The 20,958-nt window shown below is 44.9% G+C and overlaps 1 protein-coding gene across 2 annotated transcripts in view; it reads right to left on the reverse strand.

Moving 5' to 3' along the window:
• The window catches only part of SLC35F3 (solute carrier family 35 member F3), a 424,298-nt gene that overhangs the window by 74,864 nt on the left and 328,476 nt on the right, over nucleotides 1-20,958 (reverse strand). For both annotated transcript variants that reach the window (XM_016941103.3, XM_001152461.8), the window contains one exon: nucleotides 15,584-15,908. In XM_016941103.3, the coding sequence (XP_016796592.1) occupies nucleotides 15,584-15,908 (325 nt within the window). The remainder of the gene's footprint in view (nucleotides 1-15,583; nucleotides 15,909-20,958) is intronic.

The following is a 20,958-nucleotide window of genomic DNA, read 5'->3' on the forward strand; positions in this document are numbered from 1 at the left end:
CAGCCAATCAACTGACCAACCCAACAATCAAATGACAAAGTTTAAAACCATTGCTCTATTATACACATATGCACACATAGACACATGCATACATGCACCCATGCATTCACATAATTCCACTACTCCCTGCCACACAGAATTTCTCTTCTTTTTTTGTTTCAAGCACCTAGCACCCAGCCTTCCCATACAACTTGGCCTTGGAACTATTTAAGACACCATTGCTGGTGCTCAAGCTCCCACCTGTTTGGTTTCCAGGTTTCCAGCCCCATGAACTGGTAACTGGGTCTTGAACTTGGCTGTGGTTTCTGCTATTTTGAGACCATCACACCCTGCCATGTCTGCCACCTCCTCTGTGCTGTGCCTTGCTCCTAGGACAGCACCATGGTCTGGCCTTACCCCCCACTGACACCATCTGACTTGAACACATACAGCAGCCGACAGGGCCTCCCAATTCTCAGAGCACTCAACCTACAGAGCCACAATAGCACTCTGCTCTGCTGTTCTCACCACTTCTGGGAGTGATTTCTTATTCATGCCTTAACTCAGCATATGGCTGTTTCTGTTTTACGTGTGGTTTTTATTAATGCTAGGTCCCCTGGCAGTTCAGTGCATAAAAGGACGTGACTTGGGTTATACATGTCTGTGTTGTCAGTGGCCTGCATTACTGTACTTCTTGGGCACTATTTGCATAAAAATACTTCACCTATTCAGAAGGGGAAAACATCAGTATGGAAAAAGGAATCCAGAAGATTCATGGACAGAAAACACATCGTGTGTTTGCTCTTATCATTTGGCAGCTCCAGAGTAGTTTTCCACTCTCTGAATAATTTATTATCACTTTTATTAGTCCTCTCTATCCAGGTTGACATTATTTTCTGTTTTACTGATATAGGCCCTGCTTCTCAGAGAAAGGAGACGGCAGACGCTGCAGCTGAAGTCTGGGGGAACCTGGGTAGGTCCCAGGGTGTCTAGAAGGGCTTGAAGCTAGACCAGCTGCACCCAAAAGCTTGGGGGTAAATCAGGGTCCCGATTGCTCTCTGGGGTCAGGTTAAAGTGAACTGCTGCTGCCCTGGTAGAATTCTCCATCTGAGCCACTCCTCCTGCCTCCTAAACCCCAAGCCTCTGCCACTGGCAGCCTTTCCTAGCCCAGTAACACATCTTCCTAACAGAGGCCAGTGTACTACTCTCTCTAAACACCACCTTTGCTTCAGATGCTGTGGAAGATAATATATTCCAAAGGTGGTAGCAGCAATACCTCCCATTCCATGTACTCTTCCCCAAGATGATCTTGCCACCCTCCAGTCAAGAGGCAAAGTTGATGTCCCCCTCCCCCTTGAAACTGGGCAGGCTCGTAACTGCCTTGACATAAACTATGGTGGAAGTGACACTATGTGACTTTGAGGCTAGGTCCTAAAAGGAATGGAGTTTCTGCTGTGTGTCCACTGATCCCTCTGGGGCTCTGAGCTGCAACCATGAATGCAGTGTGATTACCACGGACCACCCTCCTGTGAGGAAGCCCAGGCCATCAGAAGAGGCCATGTGTAGACCCTCAGGTTGACAGCTCCAGCTTAGGTGGCCCATGACAACCAGCATCAACTTCCAGACATTGGAGGAAGACAATAGATGTGTCTAGCCCCCAGCTGTTGAGTTGCCCCCTCCAGCACACGCTCTAAGCATCATGGAGCAGGGGAAAAGCCATCCCTTGATGCCAACAAAGGAGTTGTTAATGCCATTTAGGTTCAGATTAGTTTGTTAAAGAGTAATAGTAACTGAAACAGATGTAGGTTCTCAAATCCCATAGCAGGAAGCAATCCCATTGCTGGGTATTTATCCAAAGGAAAATAAATCAGTATCTCAAAGGGATACCCGCACTCACATGTTTATCACAGCACTATTCACAACAGCCAAGATATGGAATCAACTTATGTGTCCATCAATGGACAAATGGATAAAGAAAATGTGGCATATATACACAATGGAATACTATTCTGCTGTAAAAAGGAATGAAATCATGTCATTCGCAGCAACATGGATGGAACTGGAGGTCATTCTGTTAATTGAAATAATCCAGGCACAGAAAGAGAAATACTGAATGTTCTCACTCATGCAGGAGCTAAAAACACTTGATCTCAAGGACATAGAGAACAAAATAATAGTACCAGAGACTGGGAAAGGTGGGTGGTGGTAGAGGGTAGGAGTGAAGTGAAGTTGGTTAACGGGGACAAACATACAGTTAGATAGAAGAAAAAAGTACTAAGAAAAAAGACTAGGGTGACTATGCTTAGCAAACAATATTTTGTATATTTCAAAGTAATGAGAAGAGAGGACATGAAATGATATCAATGCATAAAAATGACAAATACTCAAAGTGATGGAAACCCCCAATAGTGACTTGATCATTACATAGTCTATGCATGTAAAAAACACATTTACACATAATATATATTTTACATTGATAAAAAAGTTAGCAGGACTTTAAAGACCCTAAATGCACAAATCCTCTAAATTCTTCTCTTCCAGGACTCGGTGAGCTTTAGGAACTTGTGAAATTCTAGCCAGTATAAATGTGGAATTGAAACTTCCTGAAGATGGGTTTTTACTCTCAGTTCAATCAGATGGCATAATGGAACTTCCCCTCTGCTAGTCTGCTAATTTCAGACCTGACTAATTTCCAAAAAAAAAAAAAAAAAAAAAGTGATAATCAAGCACTTCTTTTTCTAAAACTTACTTTGTCATTCAAGGGCTCTTTCTGAATAGGATTAGTTTATCATTCTGGATGACAGAGGAACAGCTTATTATAAGGACAGAGGGAAATGATTCCTGCATTGCTCCTTGGAGACTGCCTGCCAAGAGCTGATCTTAGCAAGTCTACTTTGATTGTGAACATGATATTGATATTACCACCACTGCCCATGGATAATTTCTTCCTTCCCCCAACCCCTTTCTACCAGCACCCCACCAGGCACTGTGCAAGGTGCTGGGGATATGCAGGTGAGCAAGACGGACATGATCCCTGTCCTTGTGGTGTTCAAAGATTGACATTTTCTGTCCAGATACTCTTTAAAAATTTTTATTATATTCAGAATAAAAATAAAGCCACATGGAAGCTTTTGGCCAATAAGGATATCTAAGTATGCATGGTAGAGGATGTAGGCTCTCAGACTGACTCCAACTCTGAGCTTGTGGGGAGAGATGGAGATCATACTAATCAATGTCATTCTAGCTGTTATGCCAAACTCTTCTGTTCAGAGGCTTGGCACACAGAAGTTTAGTTTTGATTCATGTTATTGGTTGACAGGTGTCATTTCACCTGTTGGTGAGCCTTCTCCCACCTTGCAGCTATGCCATCCCTTGAAGCCTGGGGATTCTGTGAAGTGGCCAGTGGAACAGGGAAGTGGAGGAAAATGCCCATCTGCTTATTATCTGTCTTGGCTGACTCCTAGCCATTTGGAGGGAAGTCACTTAGCCCAAGTTAGATGCCAGGGGAGGCTGGGAGATGTAGTAGTCTCTGGCTGCACAGCCCTCCCTGCAGCAACCATGCACTGTAGCAGGAGCAGGGATCTTGGCTTCAGAGTTACCCATCTCTGTCTCAGAATGATGTGGTTTTGCAAAGTCAAATGGGACACCAGTGGCTTGCTTAGGACTCCTGAGAGCTGGGGGCTTGGCCAGGAAACCTCGAAGGTGCCAACCTTCCTCTTTAGAGAAGATCTATTACACCTCCTACATCCTCTAAAAGGATTCTGCAAAATGCACGTTTACATGTGTCCCTCAATCTACTTTGTGAATTCCCTCCACTTGCTACATGCGAGAAAACATCTTTACCAAGAGACAAAGGCACTTTCTAAGCTGGGCATAAATACACCAACTTTCGTCCAACTTTAATAACAGTTGGTTATCTAATAATAAAGTGTTATTGGGGATACGCAGGTGAGCATACCCCCAGTAACACTTTATTATTTTTTTTTTGAGGCGGAGTCTCACTCTGTCACCCAGGCTAGAGTGCAGTGGCGTGATCTCTGCAACCTCTGTCTCCCAGGTTCAAGTGATTCTCGTGCCTCAACCTCCCGAGTAGCTGGAATTACAGGTGTGTGCCACCACGCCCAGCTAATTTTTTTGTATTGTTAGTAGAGACAGGGTTTCACCATGTTGGACAGGCTGGTCTTGAACTCCTGACCTCAAATGATCTGCCTGCCTTAGCCTCTCAAAGTGCTGGGATTACAGGCATGAGCTACCACACCCGGCCAAAACAAAACACTTTTAACCAATAAGCAATTGGAAGACCCATTCCCCCTACTCCCCCACTAATTCATAGTAAAATACTGATAAGCCTGTCTCCATTTTGTTGGTGAAACACTTAAAGTCTTTCTTTGACAAAGTTCTCTTCTGTTTTTCCCTGAGAAACATGTAGCAAAATAATGCTATCTAGTGTTTCTAATGATGTGTTCCTGCAACAAGGGAGCTTTAATATCCAGTGCTTTTAATTTATTTTGTTATAAATTAATAAAGTATATATGATTGAGAGTAACTCATTAAATGTAAGTGTCATAAAATAAGGCACTTAGGTAAGAAAAGCGTGAAATGCTTCTGATGCACTCCTGAATGTTACATTAAGTACATAAATCATCTTTGTTTTCTCTCTGCTCAAAAAAGAATCCAGCCTAGGAGGTGTATGTAATTAGTATAGTTGTATTTTAAATGATCCAGGAAGCATATGAATAGAACTTGCCCAAATATCAGAAAAGGGAGATTCCTCTGGCCAATTGGATTTTTTGTCTTTTTTAACGAACTCAGCTAGACAGTATGAGGCGTGGCCACAAAAACCAATATGCACTTTAAATAATTAAGAGCTTTCCAAGAACAAGTTCACCAGCTGAAAGACACAGTGAACCCACTCACAGCTGGAACCTCTCTTTGAACGGGATGACCCAGGCTGGAAAACGCATCAGAGGAAGTTTCCTAGGGACCCTCCTTGTGGAGCCCCCTTCTCTTTTAGGACCAGATCTAGAGCAGGCTGGGAAGCGGGTGGAGGGGAGGCCTGGCCCAAGATGGGGTAGCCATGTGGCCCCATCTGTTCTGGCTCATGCTTGAAGTAGACACAGCTGCATTCTGGTGAAGTGGAGGCTGACTCTATGGAGCACTTAGCACAGACACTGGCTATCCAAAAGCATGTGATTTGATTTTGGTTTAAAAATCCAGCATAGCAATTTCCCACGATTCCTGTTCCCACTGGCTCCTGTTTCATTAGCCAAGCAAAGCTTATGTGGAATGTGATATCACAAAATAATATGGGAGAGAATGCCAGTGCCAAAAAGCCTTTACCCTGTGGCTCAATTAGAAATGGATTATTACCCAAAGAAATATGGCATGTGCAGAAAGGCCATCAAGGAAGACTGGATGATGAACAGCAATAATAATCACCACTCGGGTAATCATTGACCAGCAGCAGGGGTACCAGCGACCACTGTTACTGCAGCACTGACCCAGGGCCATGTTCCAGGTGAGCTGATTTGCACCCCAAACCTTGTAGCCCACCGTGTAAACAGGCATTATTGTCTCCGTTTTTTTTTTTTTTTTTGAGACAGAGTGTCACTCTTGTTGCCCAGGCTGGAGTGCAGTGGTACAATCTCAGCTCACTGCAACCTCCACCTTCCGGACTCAAGCAATTCTCCTGCCTCAGCCTCCCAAGTAGCTGGGATTACAGGCATGCGCTACCATGCCCAGCTAATTTTGTATTTTTAGTAGAAATGGGGTTTTGCCATGTTGGTCAGGCTGGTCTTGAACTCCTGACTTCAGGTGATCCACCCGCCTCTGCCTCCCAAGTGCTGGGGTTACTGAAGTGAGCCACCGCGGCTGTCCCGGATCCATTTTTAAATATGAGAAAACGGAAGCTGCAGGAGCCCTTACAAATAACTTACCCAAAGTCATGTGGGGTGTAAACAGTGGATCTGAGAACTGGAACAAGCCTGACTCAAAGCTCAGGTCCCTTCCCTCCACACGTGGTCTCTTTCCTTTCTATATCCCTGGAGCCTCCTGTGCGTACAACACTTGTATGTACTCCTGTGCCGCACGTGGCAGGAAAGTGGGTTAGTTATTTGGGAAGCCCGTATAATGTCTGTTTCTATGAAGGGCAGGGTGGTCGTTCCAATTTAGCTAGGATTTGTATACAATAAAGGCAAAAGGGGTGCCAGCGGAAAAGAAAAGAAAAGAAAAGAAACACATCTGCTTTAGCTTCTGCATGGCACTAGCATGTTTTCTCCTTTTTGCTTTTAAGCTTTAGAAAAATAAAAAGCATCAAGAGCTTGACAGGACATTGCTTTCTAGACAAATGGATCACCTCACATTTCCATCTGGCTTTCAGCTCATATCCTGGAAGGTCATGACAATGATAAGTTCCACATCAGTTCTCTGCCCCTCCTGTCAGGACTTGTCTCAAAGTTCATCTCTGCCAAGAAAGGCTCCTTCCTCCTGCAACAGCCTAAAATAATGACAGGGCACAATGCTGTCCTTCTTGCTGTGGGCTCCAAATCAGCTACCTGGTTAATCTGAACTGAATCTTCATAAGGAGGAAGACTCAGTTACCTGGGGTTCTACTATGTTATCATCATCATCATTATTATTTTATGACCTCATGATCATCATCATCATTTTAGGACCTCCTCCTTGTCATTTTATATATATATATATATTTGGCTTTTTTTTTTTTTTTTTCAGAGAGGGTCTCACTCTGTCACCCAGGCTGGAGTGCAGCGGCATGATCTTGGCTCACTGCAACCTCTGCCTCCTGGATTCAAGTGATTCTCCTACCTCAGCCTCCCAAGTAGCTGGGACTACAGGGACGTGCCACCATGTCCAGCTAATTTTTGTATTTTCTGTAGAGACGGGGTTTTGTCATGTTGGCCAGGCTGGTCTTGAACTCCTGGACTCAAGTGAGCCACCCGACTCAGCCTCCCAAAATGCTGGGACTACAGGCATATGCCACCACATCCAGCTAATTTTTGTGTTTTCAGTAGAGACGGGGTTTCGTCATGTTGGCCAGGCTGGTCTCGAACTCCTGGGCTCAAGTGATCCGCCCAACTCAGCCTCCCAAAATGCTGGGATTACAGGCATGAGCCACCATGCCCAGCCCTCCCCCTCATCATTTTATGACCTCATAATCATTATCATTATCAGCATCATTTTATGACATCATCATCATCACTTTATGATTTAGAGAGAGCAGTAGGCATGGTTTGAATGAGTTTTGGTATCCACGTTAGGAGTCAATCAAAGATGGTTAGGAAATCCCTGGACCAAGAACAGTTTAGAACTTTTTACACACCATCGTGTTTAATTTTGTTCATTTCAAACACGATCTACACAGAAGCTGTGGGAGCCCACAGGAGGGGCACTCAATCCCACAGTAACCTTTGGAAGTGGGAATTAAAGTCTCCATTTTTTTCAAGTAAGAGCTGAGACTAAGAGCTTTCAGTTGACTTACCTATGACCATGTTGCCAAATAAAGGAAGAGATAAGTTTCCTGCCCAAACTATCTAATGGCAAGCATATGTTCTTATCATCTATCACAATGTCCCAGCATGGGCTAGTAGCACTCCTACCTCTGTTGCTCCAACCTGCCCAGGCACTGCCTCCAGGTTCCTTCCTATAAGGACAGATAGTGCTGACCCACTTCTTTCCTGGTAGTATTTCCGGAGAGGTCTGCGGCTGCAGAGCACAGGGCTCTCTTGCTCTTTCTCTGAGCATCTCTGGACTCATTGATAATATGAATAAGTTGGATCAGAGAATCCTCAAAGTCCTTTTTTGATCTTTCCAGGTCTCTGTGCAGATGATCTTTTGCTAAATGTGGTGAGATTTTTAAGTTTCAATGTGCCTATCAGCTGGCTCACTAGTCTTGACTAAATGATGAAAAACCACATGGAAAGTAAGAAATGGCTCCACATTTCTTACATTGGGATAGGATGGGGTGGTGCCTGAGCATACTGGTTACATCCTGCAAATCCGTACACACTTGTGACTTTTGTATGCCGCCTACATGGGCCCTCCTCCTCATCTGACCCGCACAAAGATTAACTGATCCTCGAAATCCACCAGTTGAAGGATGCTCCTCTGGGAGACCATCCTTCATTGCTTCCTACCTTTGATTTCACTGTCACATTGATCTTGCAAATATTCACAGGGACCATGGCACTTAAGCTAAAAATGTTACCAAATCCCTTGTTGATAATTCCAGCCTCAGGTATCATGACCCCATAAAAGTCATAATTACACTCATATGGCAGTTATTTAAATGGCTGTTATTCTTCAAACCCACACCTTAAACACAAACTTGAGCACTGGCACTGACCTTTCAAAGAATTTCAGTGAAATTGAAATAACATTGCTATAGCTGAATAAGACAAGCTCTGGAATTATAAGGTTATAAGACAGATAACCTTCTTAAACTGCTAAACTTCAAAGCCATATCCTGGATTTCTGTTCAAAGATGAATAGCAATCTCAGATAATTGGGATGTGGGATGGCTGAAGTATAGAAAAAAAGGAGATCAAGAGGTAATGAAAATGTTCTGCTTGCCTCAGTGAAAGCCTAAAAATCACTTGTAGAAAGAATATTCTGAACTTGTCTGTAGGGGTGTTTGGCTGTCATTGAATTTCACTGGGATGAAGCCAGCATATGTTAACTGAGATGTGGTGGTGGGGTAGGGGGAGATGCCAGAGGAAAAATAAATGAGCTAATCTATGAATACCACAATGATAGGATGAAAGGGAAGACTATATGGAGTGGTGGGACCTGGCGTAAACTCAGACGGTGATGTCACAATCTGGGGCATGTGGACAATGTTCTGTTTCATTTCACCACTGATGTATTCTTGAATATGGCAAGTGTTGTCTTAAAACAGGCAGAGACAACCCAAACCTATTCAGCCTCCCCCATCTCATTTCTTCCTTTGCTGACACCGGTGCCCATTATGACTTCTCATTTAGACTTGGAGCATTGATTACATGATTTCCTGTGGCTGTACCAGACATCTGCTATTCAGCTGGCTATGTGTGTGTGTATGGGGCATGGTATTTTGCCTTAGGCTAGCAAAATCTCCTGGCTATACATGAGGATGTGTATGCATAATTGCCATTATTCACCACCACACTCAAGCCATGGGCCAAATTACAAACTGCAGTCTTCCAATATTTTGTAAATTTTTTCTAAACCAGTTAGAAAAATAAACACACAAACAAACAACAAAAACATCAACTGTAAGAGTTATGAATGTAGCTCATCACTTTCTGGGTGGATAATTCTTAGAAATCAGACAGGAAAGGCTGGGTGCAGTGGCTCATGCCTTTAATCCCAGCACTTTGGGGGGCCAAGGTGGGCAGATCGCTTGAGAGCAGGAGTATGAGACTAGCCTGGGCAACATGGCGAAACCTCATCTCTACAAAAATTATTTAATACAATAACAACAACGAAGAAATCAGACAGGAAATGAGACTGCTATGAGGTAGGAGGAAGGGTGAAGGTAAAGGGCATTTCCACTTGCTCTTGTCACTGCTGTAACCTCAGTTCCTAGAACAGCACCTGAGACAGAGAAGGTGCTGGAAAGATTTTGTGGAATGAATGAAGCACTATCTCTCTCCTAGGATGAGGGGCCCTGTCACCTTATTTCCAAAGGGGCCTTACTCTATAAAGAACAACTGTTGATAGGAACAACAGGCTGGAATGTGTCTGGGGTTCAGGGTAAGAAACGCATCAGCTTTCTGAAATGTGAGGCCTGACAGCAGGAAGGCAGGGAGATGCCGGGCATCGCTAATTAGGGCTCCCTTGGCAATGCCTTAGCATTTACCACTGTGCCTGAAAAGTTGTACAAATATTTCCTGAAAAGAAGATATTTCCCATGTTTTCAGAACACTTGAGTTTGGTGAAAATGACAATTAAAATGCTTTTTATCAACAGAAGAGTGTGATGTAGTCTCAAAAAGTTGACAGTTCAACAAGTTTTATAATACTTCAGGATTCACACTCAAACTTCTTGCTACTGCTCAGGATCTAGGCATCCTGTCCCCCAACAAACAAATACCTGACAGTCATTCCACCTCTTATGTGAAATGGGACCGTATGCTGTAGCCAGTTACATAATTAGTACCATGAATCCTACTTTTGAAAGCAGCTCTGATTATACTAAAAACTTCTGGAGGCTCCACTTGCCTAGAGAATAAAGCCCCAACTCCTTGATTGGGCACCCCAAGTCCTTCCCATCTGGCCTTCAGCTGAATTTGGAGTCCCAAGATCTACTGTGCCCTGTCCTCACAGCCAAACTACAGCCAAGCCAGTCTGCCCTCAGCTCTTGCCCCATTTCCTCCATATATATATATATATGTATATATATAATTTTTTTTTTATAGGAGACTGTCTCCCACTCAGTTGTGAGTTCCTTAGGGTCAAGAACAACAATTGTCATCCACATCTGTCCACGTGCCCACATAGATATCAAAGAAGTATATGTTGACCTGGATTGACCTCCAGCCTTGTCCTTCATTCCATTTTCTACAGAGTCGCAGTAGCTGCATTTTGAAAGATCCAATCTGATCATTGCTTCCATGACTCCTGCTGATATTCATACTGGAAGTGAAACTCCTCAGCATAGTGTAGGAGGCTTGCCAGCATCTGCTCTGCCTAACTGCTGGGTCTTCTCTTTCACCTTACCCCAATTACATCCTACATCCTAAGAAGAGCTCCGTGCTCTTTGTCCAGCCTGTGTCCTTTATCCAGGCTACTGTCTGCTTAGAATGTTCTTGATCTTCTCCTTCGGCACCTAGAGAACCATGTGCTTGTCCTTAAATAAATTGTTTCTGGCTAACTTCTTTTTTTTTTGTTTTGAGACAGGGTCTCACGCTGTTACCCAGGCTGGAGTGCAGTGGTCTGATCACTGCTTATTGCAGCCTTAACCTCCCAAGGCTCAGGTGATCCTCCTGCCTAGTCCCCTGAGTAGCTGGGACTACAGGTGCACCATCACGCCTGGCTAATTTTTAGTATTTTTAGTAGAGACAGGGTTTTGCCATGTTGCCAAGGCTGGTCTTGAACTTCCGGGCTCAATCAATCTGCCCTCCTCAGCCCACCAAAGTGCTGGGATTACAGACAAGAGCCACCATGCCAGGCCCTAGCTAACTTCTTCTAAGAAACTTTTGTACCCTGCCCCAGGACACATGTATCTGGACATGTATCTGGGCCTTCCCCCACTCTCAGCTCCCTTGCATGCACCCCCACCCTGTTTGGCTATCTGACTCCCTTTCCAGGTTTTGGGCTCCTGGAGGACAGAGTCCATTTATCTTGTATTTCTAGCGCATTGCCTAGAGAAGATGCACAGTAACTATTTTCAGAACAAAGCTCCGGTTTGCAACTGCTCCACTCTGCTCTTTAGATTTTAAATGGCCGATGAATGTTACAGCTGCAAGACCCGATATGGTTCCTGCGTAAGTCTGGGTGGCAAGGTACACACACCGGGCCCTTGCAGGGTTTAAGATGAAAGGCATCTAAACTGCCCTTTTCCCTTTCTTGGCTCTACTGTTGCTCAGAATATCTGAAGCAGAATCAATTGGCTGGCTTACAGAAAGCCTGGAACTACAAAAGGCAGAGAAAAACATCTGTCACCACTGCACCGTTCACTTTTTTTGGCAGCCGCATGATAGCAGAAGGTCTAAGCATTTGCTTTCGAAAGCAGGTCATTACTGCTGCAAATTCCTGGAAGACCTTTGGACAGGACTGAAAATGCCCCAGATCTGCTCCAGCTCTGCTGACCTCTCAGATCTGAAAAGCTGCATTCCTGTTCCAAGGTCAGAGGGGCCAGGAGGCTGTGTGTCATCACACATGTGCTCAACCATCTCTCCCAAACACAGACCTGATACAGCCACTTCCCTGTGCCTCCCCTAGATGCTAGGTGGTCCAGGAGACTGTGGTTCCCAAGCACCCTCAAGCGTCTCATGACTGAAGCCCTCTCTGAGTTCTGGGCACTATTGCTTCCTCAGAACATCCTTGTGGCCAGCTTCATTGAGAAACACTGAAGATAAGGTTGGGCTGCCTATCATATTGGAGAAGGAAGCAGCTCATTGTACTCCTGGATGGTTGAGTGCTTGCTAGGAAGACTAAGGCAGGGGCTGAAAACCCATATGAGTTAGGCTGAGAGGTCTGCCCATTCACATCTAATTCCTGACAACAGTATCTGATCATGAGAAGCCCTGATCAGTGTTCTTGTATGCCCTGTGAAGGTACTAGGGCCACAAGTTGATTTCTTCAGGACTGACACTTGCATGCAGCATAGGGGTTGGCACTCTTGTAGTTTAAATTGGCCACCACAAGGCAGCTAATGAACAAAGCATGGGCAACAGCCTTCAGTATAACCCACAGAGGCTATCACAACACAGTACTGGTTCCTCGCGTTTACACAGCATGTTACAGTGTATAGGGCGCTTTCATATACAGCGTGTCATTTGATCACACAGCAGTCTTTTGTACAAGACAGTGCATATATCATCACCTCCCATTTACAAATGGGCATGTGAGGCTCTGAGAGCTTTGAGGACTTGCCCACGGAGCCTCCCGTCATGAGTGGCAGAGGACCAGGGCTTGAAGAGGACCAGGGCTCGAACATCCTCTGGGGCTCAATGGAGTCACTCATCAGTTCTACATGGTGAGGTGAATCCTAGTTCTAACATTTGGTAAAATCAGCAGCATTTTAAAAAAAAATCTGTAGCTGGGACTCAACAACTCCAGGGCATTTACAGTTAAAGTGCAGCCTGTGGGCCAACAGCACTAGGATTCCCTGGAAGTACCCTAGAAAAGCGGAATCTCAGATCCACCCAGACCCACTGAATCAGAGTCTGCCTTCAACAAGACCCCAGGGAGCCTCACAGGGTGTTGCAGGTTGCGGAGCTCTGTGCTGGGGAACACATGCCTTCCTCTCTCGGCTCCGGCTTCACCCTGGGGAAGCAGCTCAGTTGGGGAGGGTTTAGAGAAAAGAAGCTTCCATCTGATTGCCTCCTGATAACTGCAAGAAAAGCTGCTGTATCTGTCCAGCTCCCCTCTTGGTGGAACAGGTCTCTGTTCATCTCCTTTTCTTCCCAGCTCCCTGCTAAGCTAAACACTTTTAGCCAAGAGACTCATCTCCTCAGACAAATCAAAATCTTCTCTCTGGCATTAATTTTGATAAAGCATGAAGATGAAAGATATGATTTCAGTCTTCCTTGATCTCTGAGAATCCTAAAGTCTGTTTAAAGTACTCCCAATATGAGTTGTGACAGAATTGTGATGTCCTAAGGAAGGTCTGTGATGTTAAAATTTTTCTCTCCTTTTGAGGAAGGATCTCTCTTCACCCCTCCAATGGTGTATATGGCTTGATTGACATGCCTAATAATTGGCTGGTAAATTAGCAGCTCTGCCTAGCCACGGGGCTAACACAGCTTACAATCAGAAAAAAACAAACAAAAAACAAAACAAAACAAAACAAAAAAACTTTTTTAAAGAGCTGGAGCAGAATGTGATGACAGAAATTGGGAAAGCTTTTAACCGGTTTACCAATAAAGTTGGGATTATCCTCCCTCTTTTACATTGTTTGCCGGTTAACAGGGCAGTCACCAGATTTTTTAAATGATTCTTTTTGAGCACTTTTTATAGGAAGACAATAGGTTGAAATCAAGGTGCTGATGCTTTTCTATGTATAACTAATCTTCAATGACCTTCCATTTTTTCCTACATTGACCGTATAAGCACCACTTGATCTTGATTCCATCTGTGCGGTTTTCAGCACAATAGTTTAATGGTGCCAGGCCTGCCCTAAGTGGCTGGTGGTGACAGTCTTCCCAGGTAAGTGGTAGCCATGGAGCACATTTGGGACAACAGCCAGTGTTACCACTTGGGGGGCCTCTTTCAGTCTGTATGGTTGAAGGTAGCAGGAAAGAAGAATTTCATCTTCTCTCCCAATAATTCTTGATCAAGAACGTGCATATAAGCTCACTTTGAGCATTTCGTTAGAGGCAGTAGCATACCATCCTAATCAGTTTTAATGAAAGGCTACCGCCTAATTACAAATTAAATACACTTAGGGATACTTAACTGTTAAATACATCATTTACTAAATATTAGCTTTTCTCTGGGACTATTTTACTCTTGCTTTTGGGACAATCTTGGGTGCTAATGATTTGTTTCCTTCTGCTTTTGGCTTCTATTCAGAAGAGGGTGCATTAAGTGCCTCTTTAGCAATTTCTGGTTGGTCCATGAGCCACTGGTTTAGGTCAACCCTGAGGATCAGAATTCTTTGCACCAAATCCGTTTCACTAAGGGGACATGTGAGACTGGCCATGTGATTCTATTCAAGCTCCATCAGAGCCCCCTCCTCCAGAATTCGTGCTCTGATTTACAAGTTGGTATTTTAAAGGAGCCAGAATTCCCTCTGAACATTAAAAAAGTATCACACCCGTACTTCCAGCTACAAGTTTACAGGAACAACATGGTAGATTCCCGGAAAGAAATTCTGGTCCAGGGGTAGACCTCCATTTCCAAACCTCTTTGTTCCTTGGACCCAATGATGTTTTTAGTTACCTTGTATCTTCTAAGGGGAACTTCAGGACATAGCAATCTATGGGGGTATGTGTTTGTCAGGGTGGGGTGGGGTGTGGTGGGGAAGAAGGCAGTGGTGAAGGAATGAAGACTCTTAAATGCTCAATTTCTCCTCACCTCTGGGGCTGATAAAAGACAAGCTTCCAGGGCCTACTGTGTCACCTTGGCCAGCATTCATTTCTGTTTCTTTTTTTCTTTTTTTTTGACTAGGCCTGATTTGGGACAGCCCTTGACATGGCCCACAGAAGGCCTCCACTTTGGGGAAACACGAGATGCTCTTAATTGGCACAGATGAGCGCCACGGGTCAACACCTACAGTGTGACTCCCGGGGAGGGCTGCATGAGCCCTCCTGCATACTGAGGTAGGGGTTGAGGTCAGGGTTTCTGGCCTTTTTTTGAAAGGGACGTCATTCCAATGGACTCCATTTGAGAAAATATAGTCAACAAAGTCCAGACACTGCTTTGGTTTTGACCATCGCACTGGGAGATATTCAGACCCATGCAATTACATACCCGAAGTGGGGCATGTCTTGGGATTGGAAAGAGGATGAGTAAGGAAGTCTCTGCAGCGAACATCTCCGCGAGGGAAGTCAGCTACAGGAAGCGTCCGAGTGACCTGGCTCCATGGCCTTGCGGTCCTCACCCCAAGCTTGCTGAGGGATGAACTGAGCTACACAGTTCTCCCATTTCTAAGCTTTCTGGGGACCTACTACTTGCCGTCTCTGGAAGACGCTGCTGCCTGCTTTTATATAAAGGGGCTCCCAGGGCTGAGGGGCAGGAGGTAGAGGAAGGAGGCGTTCACTACCCAGGGTAGATAGAATTCTGCTCCCGACCCCACTGAGAGCAGGTGCATTCACTGCAACATCTCTCCACGGGCTCCCACCGGCTCATCCCAGCGCCTGCCACCAGGGGCAGCTCTGCAGAGTCAGCGCTGGATGGAGCAGCCCCGGGTCAGGAGGCCTCCTCATGCAGGACGCGCCTACCTGTATCGCTGCTTCACAGACTGCTTCTCTGTGGACTTGCAGACGTGCCCCACGTAGTACAACGGGAAGAATAAAAAGTTCCAGTTGGTGGCAAACCACGTGAGGGTGAAGGGCGCGTCGAACTTCCTGAAGGTCAGCTTGGCGAGCTGCGTGGAGCCCGCCCACGAGGAGCACACGCACAGCACGACCGCCACGCCCCAGAAGATCTTCTTGAGTTGCGCCCGGGAGCACGTCCAGCAGCGGCGACTCGCTCTCCCGCCGGCCTCCACCCCGGCCGGTGCCTGGGCCTCCGCCGGGCCCGGGGAGTCCCGGGGGCGCTCCTCCCCTGGGGAAGAGAAGGGCGTGGTTAGCGGGGCCTGCAGACCTTCACCCCTGCACTTCGCAGGGCGCTGCCCTGCAGCCATTGTCACCACCAGCTACCTGGGGGCCCGGGGAGATAGCGGGTGCGGGGGCGGCTTCCAGGGCGGCTGTGTGACACCAAGCTGCAATAGAAAACGTTTGCACTGGTTTTCCTGTCCTCCAGGTCCGAGGCTCTCCAAGTGTGGTCCCTGGGCCGGGCAGCGTCAGCACCCTTCCCCGTCCGTCCCCGGAACGTGTTGGAAATGCAGAATCTCAGGGCTCACCCCAGACTCCAAAATCAGAACCTGCATTCCTCAGGTGATCTGCGTGCTTTGGGAAACACTCCTCCAGAACCCACAGAGCAGCTGAAATATCTCCACTCTCATTTATGTCAGTTGACGAGTACTCACGTGCTCCTGGGTGCGGGGCAGTACTGGGGGCTGGAGATTCCTACAGGGGGAGGTCCTGACCTCTAAAAGGTCCCAGTACCTTGACAGAAGTGGCCTGTTACTTAAAGGCACAGTTGGCCAAGACTCTCTCCTCTTATTTTGTACGTACAGCAAAAATAGACTTCGCCACTCTTACTTTTCTATCTGCTTTAACTGGCTTCCTGCTGATAGCCTCCAGTCCCACTTCGAAGCTTTACTTAAAAACCACAACCTCTGGCAGCTGGTGTGTGAAAGGCCACAGACACTCCATTCTAGAGCGGTGTGATTTCTGGAAACCAGGCTGCAGCCCAAAGCTTGGCTCTGCGGCAGTGTTGTTCCCGCAGACCAGAGGAAGGTGAAAAGGCGTTATTTTCCACTGTTTGCTTTTTCATTCATGATTGTGTGCGTGTCAGTCAGCTGGAAATTTAAACAAAGCTGTAGCTTGTGTCGGGTGTAACTACGGATGGATGCAAATTTCCAGAAGGCAGTGTACTTGCCTTTTATAATGATGTTGTGCCTGGCACCTAGCTGAATGGAGGCACATTAGTGCTAAGAGGCCATTTTCACTCTAGGGGAGGAAATGAGTCCTGAATATATTGGGGTCAAACGTGCTTTCTCTACATTGTTTAAACTTAAATAACTTTAATAACAAACTGAGTTTTGTATATCATACTTTCTGAAGCATTATGAGTCTATGAGGCAAAATTGTGATTCAATGTAACCTGTTTTTCAGGTGTTAGCTAATATCGTTAACCACCAGCTGTGCTGTATCTGTTTTAGCCAAAGATAAACCGAAGCATTACATGGCTAGTCAAAGAGGGATAATGTACTTTATTGGGCCAAATTCTGTTTCACACCATCTCTATTGTGCTTCATTACTTGCTTTATTAATAACCTCCCTCCTTCTCTAACTTTTCATGTGCTCACATATCCAAGTTGAAAAGCCCCTGGAAAACCAAATGTCTCACCACCCTCTGAGCTTCTGACAAGCCGTCTGTTCCTGCATGGGCTGCAGGGCAGAAAGATGTGGAGGACAAAAAGGAAGATTGATTTCCAGCCTTTTGGGGGATCTGCGCGCTTATGCCCTCCTACCAGGATCTCTTGACTTTCCTCACCGTGAATTTCCACAACTTAATGCAATTGCAGTTTCAGACAGAAGCATGCACATTTCAATTTACACACGGATTACCTGCCATTTTGAATTAATATCTGCAGCTGTTCATTATCGGGATAATTTGCAAGGGGTGTTGGAGGTTAGAGGGGTTTGTCACTATTAGCATCACTGTCAAAAACTCATCCTGAAAAGATGATTGTAGAGATGAAAAAAAAGTTCACAAAAATAAAATGCAGCTTCACAGTAATAACTTCCAGTGAAAGAATGGACTCCAAAAGAGGCTGAATAAATTCAGCTCACAGCATGTTTCTTCATTGAATGTTTTCATTACAGCAAATTAAGCTTTAAAACTTAGCAAACTAGGCAGTGATGCTGCATAGCTTTTACAATGAAGGAGAAAATCATCAAATCATGTAATTTGGTATTGCTAAAATGTTTCTATGGATTTGGATTAAAGAAGTTGTTCTCTAACTTTGTAACCTCTCTGGATCCTCAAAACAAAGGAAAATGAACAATTACAAACAAAATTAAGACACTTAGAACCAAACTCACTACACTGTTATTTGAAAATAACCACATATAAATAGAACAACGGTTTCCAAAATGTAATGCAGTTAACAGGCGTTATAAGGAAAACATATTCCATGCTTGGATAGATTTGAAAAACACCAAGTAGAACAGACAGGTTCCTTTGCTGTAGGAATATTCAGGGTCAATGGATATTGTGAATTTTCAAGAGGCTGCTTCCCATATTATTTAAATGTGTAACGCCTGTGGTAGGGACTACCGTACTCTGGAACATACTTTGGGAAACACTGGAATATACCCATAAAGAATAATAGACAACCAAACCCCATTCATTGCAAACCTCCCACTTCACTATACTGTGTCTCTTATAATAATAATAATCACTCATCAATTTCATTACCTCATTCTTCATACTGCTAAACACGTCACACCTCATATAAATAAAAAGTATTCTTTATACATACATCACAAAAGTGCTAAATAGTAACAAGAAAAAGCAATTTTTAGTGATGTTAGCACCCAGAGATATCACAATACACATTGGCTGCCGCATTTTCCCTAGTCTTTTGTGTCTGTGCAACACACACACACACACTTACACACACCCCTCTCAGCAGAACCGTGCCCCTAGTACAAATGGACACACAAACCCACACACACACACACACTGAAAAATTGGGATCACACTGTGTTTTTATCTTTCATTTATTTAACCTAACTTATAATGAACGGCATGCACTTTTTACATCTCACAGGGCTATGTATGGTGCAATGCATCCTCAGAGCCTTTCAATCAGACAGGAAATCACTGTGAAACATGTGCCCTGTGCCAAGAGCTTTGGGTGCTCTATAAATAAGTGTAAAGCATGATTACCATCTTTCAGGAATGGACAGTCTATGTCAGAGTGACGAAAGATCCATGAAGGAATTACAGAACAATTACGTGTAAAATAGAGATTCTGACTATATAACAGGAATTCTGCAGAGAGCGTGGCCAGTGTGCATTGGGATAATAGTGAAAAGAATCAGAAGAGGCAGGTGGTTGGCCTGGGCCTTGGAGGATAGAACATAAAAGTAAGTAAAATAGGAGCAAAGTTCAGGGTCAGGAATACACATGACCTGGAGGGGCAGTGAGGATGGTAGTGAGATCTGAAATGCACTGCCATCTCGTCACTCTGCAATGCCTCATCTTGCTTTGGTTAGACATGCCACAGGAGAAACTGCCAGGTTTGCTGAAGGGACTGGAGCAAACTCAGATGTGGACTGATCCTACTTTATTAAGGAAGTGCAAGCCACAACATCCATAACAAAGTAATATTAGTTGAAGAATAAATGTAGAGTGACACAATAATTTTGCTTAGCAGATGCATTTATTTTCTACTATTGGAAATGCAAGAAATGCACCCCATACTTGACATCATTTCCAGGGTCATTTTCAATGAACTGGCCAATTGATGCTCAAACAGGTTTCAGACAGAAGGAGTTACAATGAGGAAGGCTATATCTCTTTTCAGAAGCCTTTCAAATCTTCTAAGTGTAGGAAACTTTTGTTTAATTCTGCCCCCCACCTCCAAAATTTCAGGTCAAGTGTTGCCTTTGTTTGATTTCACTCCTTTATCACAGTTGAAAGAGGCAGTGCTGGCCGGGCACCGTGGCTCACGCCTGTAATCCCAGCACTTTGGGAGGCCGAGGCGGGCGGATCACGAGTTCAGGAGATCGAGACCATCCTGGCTAACATGGTGAAACCCCGTCTCTACTAAAAATACGAAAAATTAGCCGGGCGTGGTGGTGGGCACCTGTAGTCCCAGCTACTCGGGAGCCTGAGGCAGGAGAATGGTGTGAACCTGGGAGGTGGAGCTTGTAGTGAGCCGAGATTGCGCCACTGGACTCCAGCCTGGGCAACAGAGCTAGACTCCATCTCAAAAAAAAAAAAAAAAAAAAAGGAAGAAATAGGCAGTGCTTCAAGGAAATCGATGCCAAAATTAGTCTCATACTGTTTACTGCCACAGCTCCTGGGACCATTAGTACACAACTAGAAATACTATTTATGTCACCCTCACCTTCACTCTCCAACACCCCTTCCCCACTAACAATCCCTCTGTTTATGATCATCTTGTGCCTTAAATTCTAATCTTGTACTTTAGCCAGCAGTTCTGGGAGCAATGCAAAGTAGATTATACACTCTGGCCCAATGCTTGTGCTGACAGACGCTGTAATTGTGGATTCAAGCATCTCCCTGAAGCTGTGTCACCTCTAAATTCTGTTTATGCTACTTAATTCATCCATAAATGCTGGAGGACTGGCGGGTTCATCCCAGTTCTGTTGTCTGAGTTGCTTCCATTGAGCACGTGTGTGTGTGTGTGTGTGTGTGTGCGTGCGTGCACGCCAGTGCAGGGGGAGTGTTCTTTTGTGCACTTTATATACTCCATGGCATGGTGAGATGTAACCATGCCTGTGTGTGAGCTTCCATTTTAGCCCTGTCTTAGTGTCCTGAGGGCTGTCAGGCAATAAACCCGCCACCTGCAAAATCACACTTTTTGCTTGTGACCAAAGACTCTTGACCAAAGAGAGAAAGGATTCACACTCTTTGGTTAAGCAGAAGTAGTACCTAGAGGCAATGTCTGCACAGCAGAAGGAAACTCAGGTCACAATGGGTGAGCTGAAGGTCGAGGTTAGCTACCAACTCATTCGGGTACCAAGGCACATCCTTAGTGCCATGAGCTGTCCACTGCTCAGGCCTGAGAAAATGATGAATTGGGTGCTTTTTTTTTTTTTTTTAACTTAATGTAAGTCACTTCTACAATGAAAAACAAGAAAGAATGGGAAGTCATTCATTCTCATCTCATAAAATGGCCCTTTTGAACTTTCAAGAGACCAATAACGTTTCTTTTACGAGCCTCCCCGAGAATAAGTGGACCCTTGTTGAGTCCTTTCTGAAAAAGTCTCCAGAGAGTTTACCCTTAGAA

Source organism: Pan troglodytes, chromosome 1, assembly GCF_028858775.2.
Source record: "Pan troglodytes isolate AG18354 chromosome 1, NHGRI_mPanTro3-v2.0_pri, whole genome shotgun sequence".
Classification (NCBI taxonomy): domain Eukaryota; kingdom Metazoa; phylum Chordata; class Mammalia; order Primates; family Hominidae; genus Pan; species Pan troglodytes.